At 40.3% G+C, this 18,931-nt stretch overlaps 1 protein-coding gene across 1 annotated transcript; it reads left to right on the forward strand.

Moving 5' to 3' along the window:
- Positions 1 to 3,658: 3,658 nt before the first annotated feature.
- On the forward strand, positions 3,659 to 17,285 carry NTS (neurotensin). The gene is made up of 4 exons (XM_075727688.1): positions 3,659 to 3,719; positions 7,947 to 8,008; positions 14,804 to 15,028; positions 17,139 to 17,285. The coding sequence occupies exons 1-4, from the start codon at positions 3,659 to 3,661 to the stop codon at positions 17,283 to 17,285; spliced, it is 495 nt and encodes a 164-aa protein (XP_075583803.1).
- Positions 17,286 to 18,931: the final 1,646 nt, after the last annotated feature.

The raw sequence follows: 18,931 nt of genomic DNA on the forward strand, positions 1-18,931 counted from the left end.
TTGTTTCATTATCTTCAGATGCCTCACAGTTGTGAATGGAGCTGATTTATAGGCCTGGACAGGCTGTTTAAATCACATGTTGAGGGCAAGTAAAGATAAACTGAGTTTCCCAAGCTGACTGACACTAATGAATAGTTATAAATGGGGGTTTTTATCTGAGGAATATTTAAAAAGAAAAAGGGAGAGAAAGAGAGAGACAGATCTGCAAAGAAGGGTTTTTTTCTTATAAAAGCTTCTCTGGAGCACATTTCTTATTAGGAGAAATGTGATATGAAGATGACTTGAGGAAGTCAAGGTGATTTAGGGAATTAATTGAGAGGGTTAAAATTGCTAGTATGCGATTCTTAATGGACCAGTAGAAGCTACAGTTGTAGGAAAGAGGTAGAAAAAGTAAATAAAGGAGCATCTGAGAAACAGAAGACAGTTCAGTTCTACTGAGAAAAAAATATAATTGTCCAAGCTCAGTTATGCCTGATCCAGGGGACTTGAAGATAGTATGTCAAGAACATTCAACGTGATAAGAAAGCAAAGAAGATTTTTAATGCTGAAGTTTCTGCCTTGTCATTTTCTGGGGCGGGGGGGAAAGGTGAAAACAGAGCAACGATAAAAAAGATTATGTCCCATAACATACCATACATTCATCCTCTTGAAATCACTAATAATTAGTATTTCAGCATAAAAAAAAAAAAAAGGCAACAATTAGATGATCACAGATTTTAATGGCAGGAAAAATGGTAATTGCTCTCTTCCTGAGGAAAAAAATAAAACTTCTTCCTATAAATTCCAGTTACATAAGAATATGGGCAATTACACTATTGAAGAAATCTGTGACAGAGAGTAGGCACTAGAAAATATCTATGAAATATGATTCTCATTCATAGAGCTTTCTGAACTGCAGAACACCCACAGAACAAAATCAGCTGCAGATTGGTCTTTCTACATCATGGAAATAATAGAAAATAGGACTAGAGGGGAGTGAGTGGCTATCTAATCTAACCTCTGTGCTAAGACAGATGAGTGATAGCTGAAACTTTCTGGCAGACGAGCACAGCCCATACAATGTGATAAACGTGTTTTGGGGGTTTGGTTGGTTTGTTTGCTTTTAAATTCTCTCTTAGGAGGGCAGAAAGATGTGTTCCCGACTGTATGCAAAATTCCGTGTTCTTAAAACAGCTAATACCACCGGAATGTACTCAACTTTATTTCTGCATGTATTTATTTCACCATAAACCAAAACAACATTCAAATTTAAATTTTGTTGTGCTGCAAAAGTTGATTCAGGGAAGAAGGAATTCTGTTAATCAAACTTTTCTCACCAGGTGTTCCTTGGGGCAGGATTTTGAAAATTCTGCGTGTTTTCTGTTTCTGCGGCATCTACTCAGTTGCATAGATAGGCACAGAGGGTACGGGAGGAGAGCAGCACCCGTCACTGCTCTTTGCATTTTAAAGGAAACTTTCTTCAGTGAAGAGAACATCCACGCTAAGAGAATCTGCCATTCACGGAGTGCGTTCCTGCTATGCGTGGCACATACATCTGTCCTTAAATGTATTTACAGAGATCAAAATGTTCCGCATTGTACTATCTGCATTCAACGGATGGAGCATTTGTATCTGAGCAAAAAAAATCACAGTAAAAGCAGTAACGCGATGGAGGCCGATGCGAGTCTTCAGCTTTACATTTATATACTCATACGTTAAAGATTACCCTGCCCTACCCTCCACTTTCGGGTCATTTCCGTGATTTTTACGGCTCAGGAGCTGAGATCCAGACGGCGGAAGAAGAGCCCAGGGCAGATACAGGCTCCCGCGCACGCACGGAGAGCAGGAAGAGAGGGGGGACCCCGCACCCCCCGCGCCCCCAGGCTCCCGCGCACGCACGGAGAGCAGGAAGAGAGGGGGGACCCCGCACCCCCCGCGCCCCCCCCGGCGCCGCCCGCCGCCCCCGCGTCCCCTCCCGGGGCAGCGCCCGCTCCGCGCCCCCTGCCCCGCGCCCCCTGCCTGTTTCACTGGGTCTGGAGCTCTGGGGGCTGGTCGCGGAGCCTGTTGGTGGTTGAGGAAAGACACCTAGTGTAACAATCAGCCGGGGAAAGTAGGTGTCACGAGAAATGTCTGTGAGGAGCGCTTACTCTCCTGAAACGGCAGCCGTCGGCTTACGGCACGCACTCTTCAGAAGCGATAGGCAGTCTCGCCGTGTCAGGTATTAGTATTTTTGGGGCATCTGTGAAAAATCTTTATCAAGTGACTTTCCCGTTATCTTTCTCCATCGCTCGCTCTCACACAGAAGTCTCTTCCCCCCCCCCCCCCCCCCCCCCCGCTACCCATGCCCGATGTGACACCCCTGCCCATGCCCGATGTAATACCCATGCCCGGGGTTATACCCCTGCCCATGCCCGATGTGACACCCATGCCCGATGTGACACCCCTGCCCATGCCCGATGTGACACCCCTGCCCATGCCCGGGGTTATACCCCTGCCCATGCCCGATGTCACATCCATGCCCGATGTGACACCCCTGCCCATGCCCGATGTGACACCCCTGCTCATGCCCGGGGTTATACCCCTGCCCATGCCCGATGTAACACCCCTGCCCATGCCCGGGGTTACACCCCTGCCCATGCCCGATGTGACACCCCTGCCCATGCCCGGGGTTACACCCCTGCCCATGCCCGATGTGACACCCATGCCCATGCCCGGGGTTACACCCCTGCCCATGCGCGATGTCACATCCATACCCGATGTGACACCCCTGCCCATGCCCGATGTGACACCCCTGCCCATGCCCGATGTGACACCCCTGCCCATACCCGATGTCACATCCATGCCCGATGTGACACCCCTGCCCATGCCCGATGTGACACCCCTGCCCATGCCCGGGGTTACACCCCTGCCCATGCCCGATGTGACACCCATGCCCATGCCCGATGTCGCCCCCCCCATCCCCGCTTTAACACCCCTCTCCGTGCCCGGTGTCACAGCCCTGCCCGTGGCAGGTGTGCGCTTCTCTCCATGTTTTTTTCCCTCGCTGCAGGGAAAGGTAAAAGGGATGACGGACAAGGCGCCATCAGACGACGACCGCGCGAGGCCCGCGGCGCTACGCGCGCTGCTCACGCTCGGGCGCCGCCGTTTCCCGCCCCTGGCCCAGCGCACGGCGCGCGCCAGGGGTCCGAGCAACCGCCGTAACTTTTTTTCTTTTTTTTAAATAATAAAAGAGGAATTATTTCAGGGCTTTTCCAGCTCAGAGGATAGCTCCCTTTCGGGAAAAACCCGCTCTGGCCGCGCCCCGCGGCGGTGGGTGCGGAGGTTTGCTACGCGCCCCGCGGGGCTCCGCATGCGTCAGGAGGCGAGTGGCGTCAGCGCTGGCGGGCGCGGAGCGGCGGGGAGGGGGCAGCGGGAGCGGGGGGGGGGGTGGAGGGGGAGGAGGGAGGGAGCTTGATCGGGAGGCGATGGCGGCACCGCCGTGACATCACCCCGCGGCTTATATAGTTGGGGAAGGGTCCGGGTCCCCCGTCTGGTGCCTGCAGCCGCCCGCCAGCGCGCGTGCTGAGGGCGCGGAGCGGCGCGCAGCGGCGGGGGGCTCTGTCTGTCTGTCTGTCTGTCTCTCTCTCCGTCTCTCCCCAGGATTTATGGACTTTACTTTCTAGAGGGCAGCGCGGCGAGGATGAGAGCCCAGCTGGCGTGCGTGGTGCTGCTGGCCTTGGCCTCCGGCAGCCTGTGCTCAGGTAAGCCCCCGCACCGCCCCCCCCCCGGGCGCGCCCCCGCCGCTCGCCGCCGGCCCCCCAAGGCTCGCTGAGCGGCAGGCACTGAGCCGCTCCCGGAGCCTTGAGGGCGAGCGACAGAAAGGAGGTGAAGCCGCTTCGGGCTACGGCGGTGTGCCCAGTGGGCGCCCAGGAGCTGGCCCTGATCACGGGCTCTGGCCAGCATCATTTTTGCTGTCACTCCCGTAACTTTCTCCCTTCATCCAAACCATTCCTTCCTCCCAGCATCCGCACCGTGGCAGTCAGCGTAGAGTAGACACTGGGAATAGGCATCAGTGTAGACCATCTCCTTGATTACGCCCTCTCATTTGTGATTTATTGAATGCCATGTATTTCCAAACGATCATAGAAAGTGTAATTTCTGCAGCTCATATGAAGAGCTGGCATAACAGAATCATAGAATCATCCAAATCAACATGCCTATATATGCACTTTAGTCACTTTTTAGTGACCGAAATACACTTTTAGTATTTTGGGGAAAAATTGCTAGCAACTGATCTGAAATTATGACAAAAAATGCTGAATCAGATGCAGATGACACAATAGGAAGGTTAATGTAAGTGCATTTCTACTCCAAGAGCAATGGCTTTAGAAACCTAAAAAAAGAGGACCATATATTAAAATTCATTGCCTGCTCCTTTGGAAAATGACACAGCCAAGTGTTTGTCATTTATGTCCTGAGTTTATGACCGAAAATAAGTTTAGTGGCAATTAAACAGGTGTACACACACAGACATGAAGCAGAATAGGCTTCAAAATCCAATCTTGGCTAACTTGAAAATTACTTCAATTTTTAACTCCACAAAATTTAAAGAGCAAATTTACAAGTAGCTTGATTTTTCAGCTTCAGTATTCAGGATGATTCAGAATTCCGAATTCTCACTTTAAATGAAAGTTTCCAATTCGTATTCCCCTACAGAAGAAAAATGTAACACAAGTAATACCTGCATTTTGTCACAGTTTAAACATGGTTTGTGTATTATAGAGAACTGGTGATCTTACTGACAAGACTTAATATTTATTATTTTCTCCCCATCTATCTGAAGCTTTTTAAACAAATACTTGACCAGTATTTTCAGCGAGGCAGTTTAAAATTCAACTGTTTGTAGAGCTTGAATGAAAGCTCTTTTTACCAAAGTAAAAAATTTCAGTGGAAATTAAAATAGGCTCATAAAAAAACCCAGAAACAAAATTGTATGTGTAACTGACATGATGGTTTATTTGCTTGAAAATTTGAAATTAAATGAGAAATGCCATGGAGAAGCTTGTGTGGATGGGCCGAATTGGTTTTAACTAATATGGACAGTTATGTCATAAAGAAAATGATCATTCATTTTAATTTTCTTTTGAAAATGTTTGCCCTCAGGGGAAAGTGTGTACCTGTAGAATGTAACTATTCCTGTAGAAAGTGAGTATATGAATAGAAGCTATATTTCTTGTCAATAAGAACTGAATCAACAGGGCATCAAACTGCGTGAATTTCCCTCTGATTTGAACAATAACGTGTGATCAGACTTCTTATACGTTGCTCTCTGAAAGTCTGCTCTTTTTATGCTTTTACTCCTCATGCGTCTCTTTCACTGCTGAATTACCTGGACATGCTCCCTTCTCCTCCTCCAAGCTTGGCTTTATTTTTCACCCAAGGATTCTTAACCAGCCTCCTAAAAATGTCCTCCGGACTTCCTTTCTCAATCAAAATGTTTCTTAATACCTACCTCTCTTCCACATCTGCAGCTGTCTTCCAATCTTGATGGTGTGGAAGCTATCAGACACAAGTCCTTTCATTGTCCTCAGCTGTTATGACCCAAGACACCACAAATCATGATGCTGTCACACGTGTGCCACTCACCCATTCACAGGAGCTGCTGCTATCATCAGTAGAAATTCAGCTGAGGTGGTCTTGTGCTGCCAGCAGAACTTTGGCTAATGGTAAAGTGGTTAAGAGATTAGGTAGCTCTGACAACCAGTAGTGCTGAAAAGGCTGAAAGGCATTAGGTTGAAGATTAGTTGCTAGTGACTTGGTGTAATACTGATCTACAGACCAGTTAATATTTTCAATAACAACTTCAGTGCAAAAAGGTAAGAATGCATGAATGTAGTGTGCTGGTAATGCAAAGATGAACAGGAACATCACTACAGAAGGCATAACACACAGAAGTTTTTGATGACCTGAATAAGAGAAATGAGAAGCAGTGCAACGGTGCAAAATGCAATAGCTTAAGAAATAACAGAAGTTCCTATTAAAAGCTCCTTTTAAAAGAAGCACAGCTGTTGGAAAGATCTGAGGATATAAAAGACTTGGTCATATTATCTGATCTCATTTTTTTTATAAGATATTAAAGTTTTTCAGCCACGAAAGACAAAATCAAAAAATGTGTAAGAGGGCTACTTCCTGTAGCTAATGGTAAGCATTTAAGGTAGTTAAGTACCGAGGCTTCTGATCCAAACTGTGCTATGCTGTGCTGTCTTGAGATCGCATCAGGCACAGAGGAGGGCCACTCTGATGAGTTGGGGGATGTAAGACTATTACAAGAGAGGGGAATAGATGAGAGTCTAATAGCTCTGGGCATAGCCTTTCAGTTAAGTATTTACGGGATTTCCAGGTGAATAGTTTATGTCCAAAAGGCACAGTGATCGTGCATTTTTTTGCTAATTACCATGTAAGCGCACCGTAAAAATCTAAGCGGGGAAGGGCTGTGATCACTCTCAAAAAATACATGAGTTGAGTAAATATTACAAAGAGAAAGGTATCAATTATAGTGAACGAAGTTATAAACAAACCATTAATAAATTTGTAATTAGAAATAAATTAAGCTTGAAATTAGAAGAAGGTGAATAACTATTGATACTTTGGGAGAATTCCCCGAAGAAGAAACACAGTGGTGGTGGTGGTGAGCTTGTTATTAAGATTGAACATGATCCATTTTTAAGAGCATTATAATGGTTGGCTTCTTGTGCTAGCAGAAATCCGTGACAGATTAGCACATATTTATATAAAACGTCCCTTACGGTCTCATGTTCTGTTAAAGGTAGTGACACAACATTGTGGTGATCCCTGAAATGAAGGCATAGGCAGAATTTATCCACAGATTCTGTGGTAGGGTGTTACATGCCAACAGCATTGATCATTTTAATGAAGGTGAGGCATGACTCATATGAATATGGGATAGATTTTGATTTAGTTTGGTTTTAAATGTAAGTGAGTGTGTTGTTTGGCTTTGGACTGCTGGTATTCCAGGAAAGCTAAAAGCCATGTGGAACTCTGTTTCGCCTGAACTCTTAACTAGATTTCTGTATATATCTCATCTTTCAGCTGTGATTGCTGCTACATTTTCAAGGCACCAGATCTTCCTTGTGATTCTGTACAGCACAAAGCAGAAAAGTTTGTGGCTGTTTTCTCTTTCTACAGCAATTTTTATTCTATTCACCAAATCACAGGTCTTGCAAGTCTGCTGAACTATCAAAGGTCAACTAAATTAGTAAAGAAAATCCTAAGACTTTCATTCAGAATACTTGCTTTTGGTACGTGCATTGTCAAGAGCTTGTATCACGAACTGGTTGAGCTCAATTCCCTCATATCAGTAAAAATATTCTTAATTTAACCAAGAATAATCAAGACTAAATCTTGTCAAGTAATCATAACTGCCATTCACCTAAACACTTAGCTGCTATTTAAATAAATATTGTTTGAAAATAAATATCCAAAATCTTCTTCCAAAGTAAGTACAGGTGACAAATAGTGATTGTGAAAATCATACTGATTTTGAATGAAGAATATTGCAGCAGGGGGGTTGGCTAGATGATCTCTCAAGGTGCCTTCCAACCCAAAGCATTCTATGATTCAAGCATTCTATGATACGATTCAAGCAGTTTTGTTTACTGAAAGGGTTGCAGATTAGTGGGCCTGTCTACCAGTGAATGGAGATTAATGACTCATTTCATTCACTTCAATAAGATTGATGATGCTTTAAAAAGGTAATGAGTATCCATTTTAACATCTTGTTGCTGCTACCTGAAGAGTCCTCACAGTCCCTCTAGATCACTTTTCTGTGTTTTTAGCTAAGTTGTTTGTTTGGTTTTTGCTTTTTTTTTTTTTCAAAATTCATTGATACATCTAAATTCTGTATACTGAATTGAAATGTCCATGATTTATGATGAAATAATAAACATATGTTTCTGGTTTATTCCCAGATTCAGAAGAGGAAATGAAAGCGTTAGAAGCAGATTTATTGACCAATATGTACACATCAAAGGTAATTATTTTTCCTGTTTTAGCTGACGGGTAGGGAGCAAATGAATTCTCATTACAAACCCAGAAGCCTTTGCACTAAGTAATAACCTGTGGTCTAGACTGAAATGCTCAGTGCTAGACATTATTTTGGTGCAAGATTTTCTCCAGTTCAAAGGAAATTTAAAGGTGTTGATGTGACACACTAAAAGTGCTCCTCACTTGTAACACTGGTACTTTCATTAAACTGTCAAAACTGTGTTATGTGCAGAGATGTAAATTTATATGAGGAAATGTGTTTCCAATAGGATTATGCCTGATGAAAGCTAAATTAACCTTGAGTCAAATCCATAAGTCCTATTTTTATGCAGAACTTTTCCTATATGCATAGAAAATTAAGACAGTCATAAAGCAAAACCTGTTAATACGTATGCTGATTTTGGTTTAGAACTTTAATCATAGTGTTAGTACAGGAACATGCGGACATGACTGTGAAAATTTTAATCTGATAAATGACATTTCCTTGACAAGTTGCCAGACTGTGAGCAACGTACATGTTACTTAATACAAACAGACAAAAATTCAGTTCCAATCTCATATTGACAAGGTGAAGCAGCAAGTGTTGCACATATGTATCGAATGAGCTGATAGACAAACACTTGCTCAACACTGTTATTTTCCATGAATGATCTAATAAATATATACGTCTAATATTTCTTCAGCAATGTATTAAAGAACAAACCCTGAAACAGGTGCCATGGGCTTAAGGCAGAATGTTTTAATTCTTTGTTCTAATGAAGTTCAAGTGGTGCTTAAATTCAATGGAAAATGAAATGAGAATTGAAAAATTTCCCCCAAAAAAGAATTTCATAAGCCAATGACTAGTTGAAAGTATAGGACAAAACCTGTCTGGAAGATCTCTGTATTTACTGTATTTGCTTATATGTGAGCTTTTTCACAAGATCCTTTGAATAGACTAGAATAAGAAATGAGGCCAGAAAATACATTGTTTTGATCTGGTCTGGCAGTTCTTAGCTTCCCATGTTCTTTACTGGCATAGTAATTAACCATATGTCGTGGTTTAACCCCAGTCAACAACTAAGCACCACACAGCTGCTTGCTCACCCACCCCTGCCGTGGGATGAGGGAGGGAATCGGAAAAAAAGGTAAAACCCGTGCATTGAGATAAAGGCAGTTTAATAGGATAGCAGAGGAGGAGAAAGTAATAATAATAATAATAATAATGATAAAAGAATATACAAAACAAGCGATGTACAATGCAACTGCTCACCACCCACCGACTGATGCCCAGCCAGTCCCTGAGTAGCGATTGCTGCGCTCTGGCCAACTCCCCCCAGTTTCTATACTGAGCATGACGTCATGTGGTATGGAATAGCCCTTAGGCCAGTTTGGGTCAGCTGGCCTGGCTGTGCCCCCTCCCAGCTTCTTGTGCACCTGGCAGAGCATGGGAAGCTGAAAAGTCCTTGACTAGTATAAACGCTACTTAGCAACAACTAAAACACCAGTGTGTTATCAACATTAGTCTCATCCTAAATCCAACCCACAGCACTATGCCAGCTACTAGGAAGAAAATTAACTCTATCCCAGCTGAAACCAGGACACCATAGATGCCAAATAAACCTGTTTGACTCTCACTTTTCTAAGGTACAGAAAGATTTAATAGATACTCTTTTCCTGAGACAAATTTAAATGTAGGAGGATGACAAAAATAGTTCTCTCTCTGTGTGACAAAGCATAGCATGCCCTGGGAGGAAACCCTGCAGCTATTGTTATTTCTGGTACTGACTGTAGTGGAACTGTGAACCTAAATTCCACTTCCATCTTTTCCTCCATCTCAGCACAGAGCACAATCTCAGGTAACTAAAAATGCACAAATATAGTGCACCAGTTGATAACATGATGGCGTTTGCCATAATACTCTTACATATTGTTTTACATCATGTAGCTTTCTATTTAGTTTCCTCATGGTACGTACCATAAGTCAAGTAACACCTGAAGTTGGCAGAAGCAGTAGATGCATGGTGGAGACATTGCTTTAATTCTACATTATACTGCCTTAAATCATCATCTAAAATTCATTAGTTCAATATATATTGTCTCTTGACATCAAAGTAAGGCATGGTGGAACCACTAAAAAGTGCATAAATGCTTCTACAACAGGCATGCCGCTATTCCATTCATTACTGCGATGACAGATGCTTTTTATTTTTTTCTGTTGTCCTCTGCTAGCTTTTAACCCTTATTAGAACAAAAGTATGGTTCTGGTGTGAGAGATGAATTTGAGGATGTGTAATAACAGTTTTGTATTGTGCCTGAGATCTGGTTCCAGCTGAGGGCAATTACTGTTAAATTGCATTAACCGTCTTTGACACTGACTTGGTAATAAGCAGCAAGGGAAATCCAGGCAATTTAAATAGCATTAAGATGGGGGAAAAAAAGAAAAAGGAAAGAAAAAAAATGTTTATGAAAGCTCAGATCTAAACATACAACAAAGTGGATTATCTCTTGTGGTTCGAGTATTTGATAGAAAAAATATTCCTAAGTAGGCACTTGTGAAGTATAGTGTCACGACTACAGCTACGGTTTAAGCACACACCTTTTGCAACATTCACTAGTCTATCCAGTATTATGGAAAGAGTTACCATATGTTTTTGACTTCACAGAATGCTGTCCAGTTTCAAAGCAGTCGAACTGCTTTTTAAAGTCATCTATATGCTGAATCACTCTCTGTCTTTAAAGAAGTATGTCCATGCTTATTACAACCTGTCTTCAACATTTAATAAAGTTATTTTTTTATATATATATATATATATAAAAATATAACTGCTGTTACATCTCAAAGAAGATACAGGGATCAAATAAGCCCCTAAAATGCTTTATCTGTCTTTCCTCTAAGATAAAAACCAAAGAGCCATTTGGAAGATCTGGTAAGACAGCACAACCTGAAGTGTCACAAATATGCAGACAGTTATCTGCTGTCTCTCTTTTCTATCAAATAGCTCTATTCCCAGCTTCCTAAATGCTTGCCTGAAACAACCACTTGCATGAAGAATGACCTGAACTCAAACAAGATTGAGATGATAGTTAAAGAAAAAAAAAAGAAAAACAAGTGTTCCCTTGAAGAATACATCATCACTAGAACATGTTCCACTTTTGGGATCCCCACTCACGTTAATTTTCTGGTCTTGGACCCTCTGAGCTTCTTACTGTTCTAGGATGCCTATTGCTGACTGCATGTGCCCGGACAGTTTAGTTTCATTGTCTGAGGCAGATGAATTTACAGCTGCCTAGGAGTTACTGACTTCCTGACTCAGTCATCACATAAAAATTCATTACATTTACAGGCATTAGTATACACCATGGAAGAACTTCTGCTGTAACAGAACTCAATACCATATCTGCTTAAAGACAGAGAGTATTTTTATTACTTCTGTGGTTACATTCTGAACAAAACTCAACTACTATTCCGAAAAGGAACCATAGAGATCCTGCATTACCTTGGGTTTTACTTGATTATGAATTTGGTTTTCATCTGCTTTCACTGGATAAAGACAAGAATATAAAAAGCAGAGAACTGAACTTTCTTTTTCTTAAAAAAATAGCATTTGGGAGGTAAGCATTATAACATAAGAAGTGTCGTAAACAAACTATCAGGGGTATTCAACCAGAAATGGAAAGAAAAAGATATCGTATAAGTTATAACTTGGGACTCTCTTCAGTCTTTCATAGGACAAGCCTGTTGTCAAAGAAGGAAATATTCTCAAACTCATTTCAGTTTCTTAGATGATGTAAAATTCTCTTTCAAGATACATGATGTGTGGGAAACCATATATCTGAGTCTTATCTCAGAAGCATGTTCAACAATGGAAATGCGTACATCATATTCACTTCAGCATTAATAACTTTTATAAATTTTGATTCATACTGTAGACTTCTTTGTTCCTTCAGATCACTCCCAGATATTTTTCAACTTAATCTTAAAAAAATTGGTCCCATCTTGGTAGATATGGGTTCCTTGATCTCTTGTGTAGGTGTTTTCCAAAACATGTCTTGAACAACTATAGTGGGTATTGCTTAGACCTGTGTGAAAAGTATATCGCACATTGGAAATATACTTGAACATTTGGGTTATGGTCATCTTAAACTGTATTTTCACATATTCCTTTAGGATAACTACCTCAGAGATTTCCCATAACCTATAAAACAAAGCCGATTGTAATGCTTGCCATAATAGTGGAGTAGAAAAGTAACATGACTGCTCTGTTCAGTGACTGGACATGACCTGGATTGCTCCATGTTCAGTTAAAAGAAATTATTTCACTCCTGACTGAAGTTCTTAATGTTTTATGGTCTCATTCTGTGAGCTGGCAGCAGTGTAAGTGAGAAGCAGGTGTACCCAGGTAAAAATACTTTGAGATGATATATGTGTGGTATTAATGGGAATTAGACTCCCTTAACAAAGAAAGTATCCTTGCAGACAGCACTGCAAAATTTTTTTCCCCAGCCTCGTAAGTAGCAGCTAAGACCAATTTCACCTAATGAAGTCTGCTATTTAAGTATTGTACTAATATACAGAGGAAAGTTCCTTTTAACATAGACATGTATCAGGCTAGCATAAAGTAGTAACTTTAGATCAAAAAGATTCTATAAATTATGCAAGAAGGTATAACAAATTTCCCTATCCTTCTTTCTTCTTCTCTTCTGTTCCCATCCACTGGAATATTTTTGGTTTTTTTTAACTCAGAACTCTCACTTGCTCATGTAGCACTGCCCCTAGATTTTATTCTTCATTGGAATTTAGTTATTGTAGTGCTAGCTCACATTTCTTTCATATACCCAGGAGAAGTGCACTGGAAAAGCCTCCTCATTTGTCATGGAAAGCTCCATATTTTTATATTTCACAAATATTTTAAAACAGACCGAAGGAGGTTTTGAAATTGCAGCGAACACTTGCTCTTTCTGCTAGTTTAACTTCTCTTAATTAAATTAGACATTCTGCAAAGAGGCTAATGTTTGTTTTGAACCTGTCACATCTTTTCAAATAATTCGACAGACTAATTAGAGCACCTAGGTGGGACAACAGATGAGCTCAAATTAAACAATGCAGAACCAATTTCAAGCTTCTGAATAAGATTTGAGATTTGTTTTCTTCTTAGCCTCAAAACAAAATACTCTTTTTTTTTTTTTTTTTCTCCTGAGCCCTGTCAGGAATCTGAGAACACATAGTGTTTTTATTAAAGGGCTAAATTATTCTCATTTTGAAAGGCTTGCATATATCAGATGTATATTGGAGTAATGATTATGGCCAAAAGGAAATTTTTTGTAACTAATGCTAACAGTGATGCCAGCTTTTCTTGTTTCGTCCTCACTCCTCCCCATTTTCTTTCTTTTCCCTCAAAAAATAGCAAAGTGTGGTGAATATGCATGTCTTGTATTCAGTGCCCCTTTGTCAGGAAGGTGCTTTAAAGAAACAACAAATTATGCGATTCCCTAATGTTCAGCTAAGCAAGCACTGCATCCACACTTAATTAATGCTGTAGTATGTGAAAGGCAATGTCTGTGTTAATGTAATACCTATATTTAACTTTGTACATCCAGGAAAATAAGCAACTACACTTCAGTTCATAAGTAAAGTGTAATCCTAATGTGCACAGCAAGGAAGCCCTTGCCAGTAATAAATAGGAATTTGCTATTTGGCTTTTCATTGGAGATTCCTATGTCACCAGTTCTAGTTTAAGGAAACTAATTTCTATAATCACCACTAAAAGGAATACAGTTTGAAAGAAATAATTAATAGTGGGAGAACCAAGAAAGCGGCAAAGACATGAAAAGCAGTGAATGAGGTAGGAATTAGGTTTTTCACTTTTTCCTATTGATAATCAAAACTAAAGAAGACTACTGCCACAACTGCTTGGAAAGAACAGTATCAGTAGAAAAGTAAAAATTCCTTTTCTCAACATTTTTTAAAAGGGTTTAAAGGTTAAATAGCTCCTAAATAATGCAAGATACTGGAGCAAGCAAAATTTGAGACAAACCATGGTGAAATTTCTCTATTTCTGTCTTTCCGCAATCTCTCTGAACAGGTCCATTATGGACTACCTAAATACAGTTGGTGTGAGTTTTTCAATCCAGTTACCAAATCAGGAATACATTGTTTGCACAGCTCTGTTTCATCTCTGCTTCATCTTCATCTAAGCCCGTAGACCTTTGATTCACATCTCCCAGGCTTATGACTCTCCAGCATCCAGAACTCCTGGGGCTTACAGATTCCATAACTTCAGACCCAGCCTCATCAGACAGCTTGCCCTGAAGCAGGGACTCTGTTCCTTTTCTCAGGGAATTTTGAAATGACTGGTATTTGTTCTGAACTGGGGAAGAGCATTTAGTTAACCACAGGCATCCACCTTGGATTCCAGTACTGGGAATTTATCCAGTGGGTTTGACTCATTGTCCTGATTTACACCTCTGAATTTATATTATATTAATTTCCTTCTGTGTTTTTGTTTGCACCTGTGCAGAATGACTATGAAATGCTGCCATTCTGGTTTGGTAGCAGTTTAATTTTTCATTGTGTATATCTACCTGGGGGGTAAGGCTGTGGGGAAGCAGACTTGGTGTGTATAATAAATGAGTTGTCCTAATTTCAGCACTCTCTAATTATTTTCTAAAAGTTGAGCAGATGAAAAGTACTTCAAACACCCAAACTTGTCCCTACCAAAATGTTTGAATGTCACACGTTATTACTAAAAAACAAAAGAAAAATTGCAACACATTAAATAGTGGGTATTTGTATTTTCAGATTAACAGAGCAAAACTTCCTTACTGGAAAATGACCCTGCTAAATGTCTGCAATCTTGTCAACAACATAAACAACCAAGTGGGGGAAACAGTAGAGGTAGATGAAGAAGATCTCGTTTCAGGAAGACAGTTTCCTGCTGCTCTGGATGGCTTCAGCTTGGAAGCAATGCTGACGGTATATCAACTCCAAAAAGTTTGCCACAGCAGAGCCTTTCAGCATTGGGAGGTAAAACAAACTGTCACAAATGCATGTTTCAGCTGCTATTAAACTCTCAGGCTGTATTTGTAGAGGTGTTTTAAAATCCATATCCATGTGACCCCCGTCACATTGTCTGAGCTCTCCTTCCCTTTTTATATCCGCAAATACCTCTAATGTGCTTCTTTTTGAAAGAGTTGTGAATTAATGTAGTTTCTGACAAGCTGAGTGTCTGTTTTTTATAATGACCCATGGATAAATTGAGAACTATTCTTAACTACATACTTTCTCCGCTCTTTGTAGCCATTCCAAGGAACCAAAGAAACACATGAAAGTGAGCTCTATGCCAGAACACAAAATTAATATCTACTTAACAGTTGTGAAGTTACTGCAGATTTATTGAGGCATAACTAAATGTAGGCAGAGTTTCTGAAAACCCTTTTAAGGCCCTAAGGCAAACTGGATTCAAAATGCATGGACACACGCCCATGTGTACATGTAATTTCACCAGGTATTCTGGGCTTATCATTGCTAGGAAACCGGTAGCAAGGCAACTCTTGCTTTTTGCTTCCCCACACCTAAAGAGGGCCCTGGAAGTTGACATTGGGATTGTACAAGGATTGCTGCTCTTAAATAGTGATTGTTTATAGTCCATTTGTGATATTTACCTTAGTGCAGTGATCACACAGAAGTACACTGGGCACAATCCCCTTGCGTTGTTATATATTACACTAAAAGCTGCTTTGCGTAGCAAAAAAAGATATCTTAGTGTCACTACCCACTTTCCAGTAAATCCAGTTTCTTCAGCTATTGCAGGTTCATGGACAGTCTGACTGAATCTTGATTCTCTTTCGTTTGCTGAATCACAGCTCTCTATTTGCAGGCTTATTCTCAGTCCTTCATATTAGCTGGGATGGTTGATACAGAAGACTGCAACATCTTTGAGAGCCAGAGTTTTCTGAGGACTCTCTTAATCAGTATATTTATTGCTGAAAAGGAGCTACCATAGAACTGACCGTATGCAATAGCCCATATGACTTAATCACAATTCCTTACTTTGCAGTTGCATCACCTCTTGTGGTGGTTGGGAATCATCACTCCTAACAGTACTGCATGTGAAACTGAAAAAAAATATTCCTCTCGCAGCTTAGGAACATGCTTATTAAGTGCAGAGGTTTATAAGACACAGTAAAAGAAGAAGGGATAGAGCCAGAGGGAGAAGAGCTGAAGAAGGCTTAAAAGAAACAATTTATGTATGAAATAAACAATTTATGTAATGAAAGAAGTTCCTGTGATCTTATTCATCCAGGACTGACTCCAAAGTCTGTTCAAACCATGACAGTCTTTCCATTCATTTCAATATAATTTAGATGAACACTCATTTATTAAGTAATTAAGTGAGTAGCAGAGTTTGATTGCTTAGGGAAATACTGAGGTGAGTATAAAAATGTTTTCAGTTTAATGCCTTTCAGCCAGACAGTAGGACTGTACTTGATTGTGGAAGAACGTGGCGAGAGAATGGATGGAATCTTAACAGATAAAGCAAGAATGAATTTGAACAAAACACTTTAAAAACTCCAAGTAATACTCAAACCACAGTTAATATAACAAATTTTGTTTGTCAAAACTTTTGGCTTTCTTGTGCTTTATTTAATTTAGTATTTGGTTATTACACATTTTGATTTTTTAGCTGTAGGAAGTTGCAGATAAAAATATTGCCTAAAAGCTGAAACCAGCAAGCAGTGGGTGTTTTAGGAGATGTTTAACCTAAATGAGTTATTACAGACTGGCAATCATTAAGAAGTTTTCAGTCAAATTGAGTATTAGTCCAAGGAGGACATACCAGCTTTTCTCTCTAGTCAAAACCAATGATCTCATTTGTTCCAATGGAATTTAAATATCACCTCCATAGGATTCAGCTCATCTTTAGCCTGATCTTAGTTTCGTGTTTTGAGTTTTGGTCATTTTCTTTTCTTCCTTTTTTTTTTTTTTTAAAAAAAAGGAAAACCGTGCAACTATATGGTAAAGATTTTTGTTGGTGGCAGATGTTAAAATGAAGTTTTATGAAACTTTCTAGGAATTGATAATCTTCATTACCAAAAAAAGATGATAACATTGTGTCTTTTCTTTCATCCTACAGTTAGTTCAGCAGGATGCTTTTGATCTAGAGAACTCAAACCAAGACAAGGAAATAATGAAAAGAAAAAATCCCTATATTCTGAAAAGGCAGCTACATGTGAACAAAGCTAGAAGACCATACATACTCAAGAGAAGTTCATATTACTGATGCAGCAGAAGAAAACAATGTATATTTAGTTTATAGGTAACTGTGCATTATGGTTATCTTATTTAAATCTAAAATCATATTTGTGTGAAAATATACTATGGAAAATCATCAAGATGATAACATAATTGTGTCTTTTTTGCAATTGCTGTTTCTTGATTGTGATTTTTTCCTACTTGAGATTAATTGGACCAATACATTTGCAAATAAATCTAGTTTCTAAGCATGACGTATTGTACAAAACTGAGATTTCAACATACTTCCAACAATATTAGAATCATAGAATCATAGAATTGTTTAGGTTGGAAAAGACCTTTAAGACCATTAGGTCCAACCATTAACCTAATACTACCAAGTCCACCACTAAACCATGTCCCTAAGCACCACATCTACACGTCTCTTAAATACCTCCAGGGATGGGGACTCAACCACTTCCTTGGGCAGCCTGCTCCAATACTTGACAACCCTTTTGGTGAAGAAGTTTTTCCTGATATCCAATCTAAACCTCCCCTGGTGCAGCTTGAGCCCATTTCCTCTCGTCCTATCGCTAGCTACTTGGGAGAAGACACCAACACCCACCTCACTACAACCTCCTTTCAGGTAGTTGTAGAGAGCGATAAGGTCTCCCCTCAGCCTCCTCTTCTCCAGACTAAACAACCCCAGTTCCCTCAGCCGCTCCTCATAAGGCCTGTGCTCCAGACCCTTCACCAGCTTTGTTGCCCTTCTCTGGACACGCTCCAGCACCTCAATGTCTTTCTTGTAGTGAGGGGCCCGAAAATATTCTAGTTGTTTCCTATTTTATAAAGGGCACGGACATACACCAAGTAAATTTATATTGTCCATAAACCCTACTGAGAATCTCACAATTTCTTAATGCAACACCTCAAACATACATATGCTTGCAAATTTTTATATAATACACTGGTCAAAACTGCCACAATGTTTTGCATATTGGTCAGTTTAATTTATTAGGGATTAGGTCTCAGGCAGGAAGGAAATACTGTCAGCTATCTATTAAATGACAGTTTCAAATTTCATATTTTAAATAGCCTGCTTGTAAATGAATTATAAGTTCTTGACTCCTAACTTGTCACTGAAGAGTCATAATTTAAGAAAATGGTACATAAATTAGACTTTAACAAGTGAGAACAAACCCAGATGTGCTTGAGAGTCTTGTGTATCACCAACTAAATGAGAAAAACAGTTTATTAAATCAATAAAAGAATTTACAGTGTTTACTTAATCTATGGATGCTCAGGAAAAAAAAAATAAAGACAAAAAATAAAAGCTGATTCATGCTCCTGTGCTGTCACTGTTAAAGTCAAAATACTAATCTGGTTATATGAGAAACTTGGGAGAAATATTTGAAAGAGGAATTAAAATTAGAACTTCTTAAACCGATAATTAAAAGGCATTTCCTTTCCCTCTTTCTACAAGTCTGTAATAACAACAGTCAGTTTCAAGGGTTAAAGGCAGTCTTGGAAGCTGACAGAAAGAGAAGCTCCCAGCATGGAAAAAATTGTTTTCAAGCCATGAGAAATCAAGTGCCAGCTGAAACTTACACATTTTCCAGCTCTGTGTCTGTGATATGTACATGCAACTCAGGATCTCAATGATCCTGCGTTCCAGGCTGGAGGAAAACAGTCTGA

The sequence above is a fragment of the Pelecanus crispus genome, chromosome 1 (assembly GCF_030463565.1).
Source record: "Pelecanus crispus isolate bPelCri1 chromosome 1, bPelCri1.pri, whole genome shotgun sequence".
Taxonomy (NCBI): Eukaryota; Metazoa; Chordata; class Aves; order Pelecaniformes; family Pelecanidae; genus Pelecanus; species Pelecanus crispus.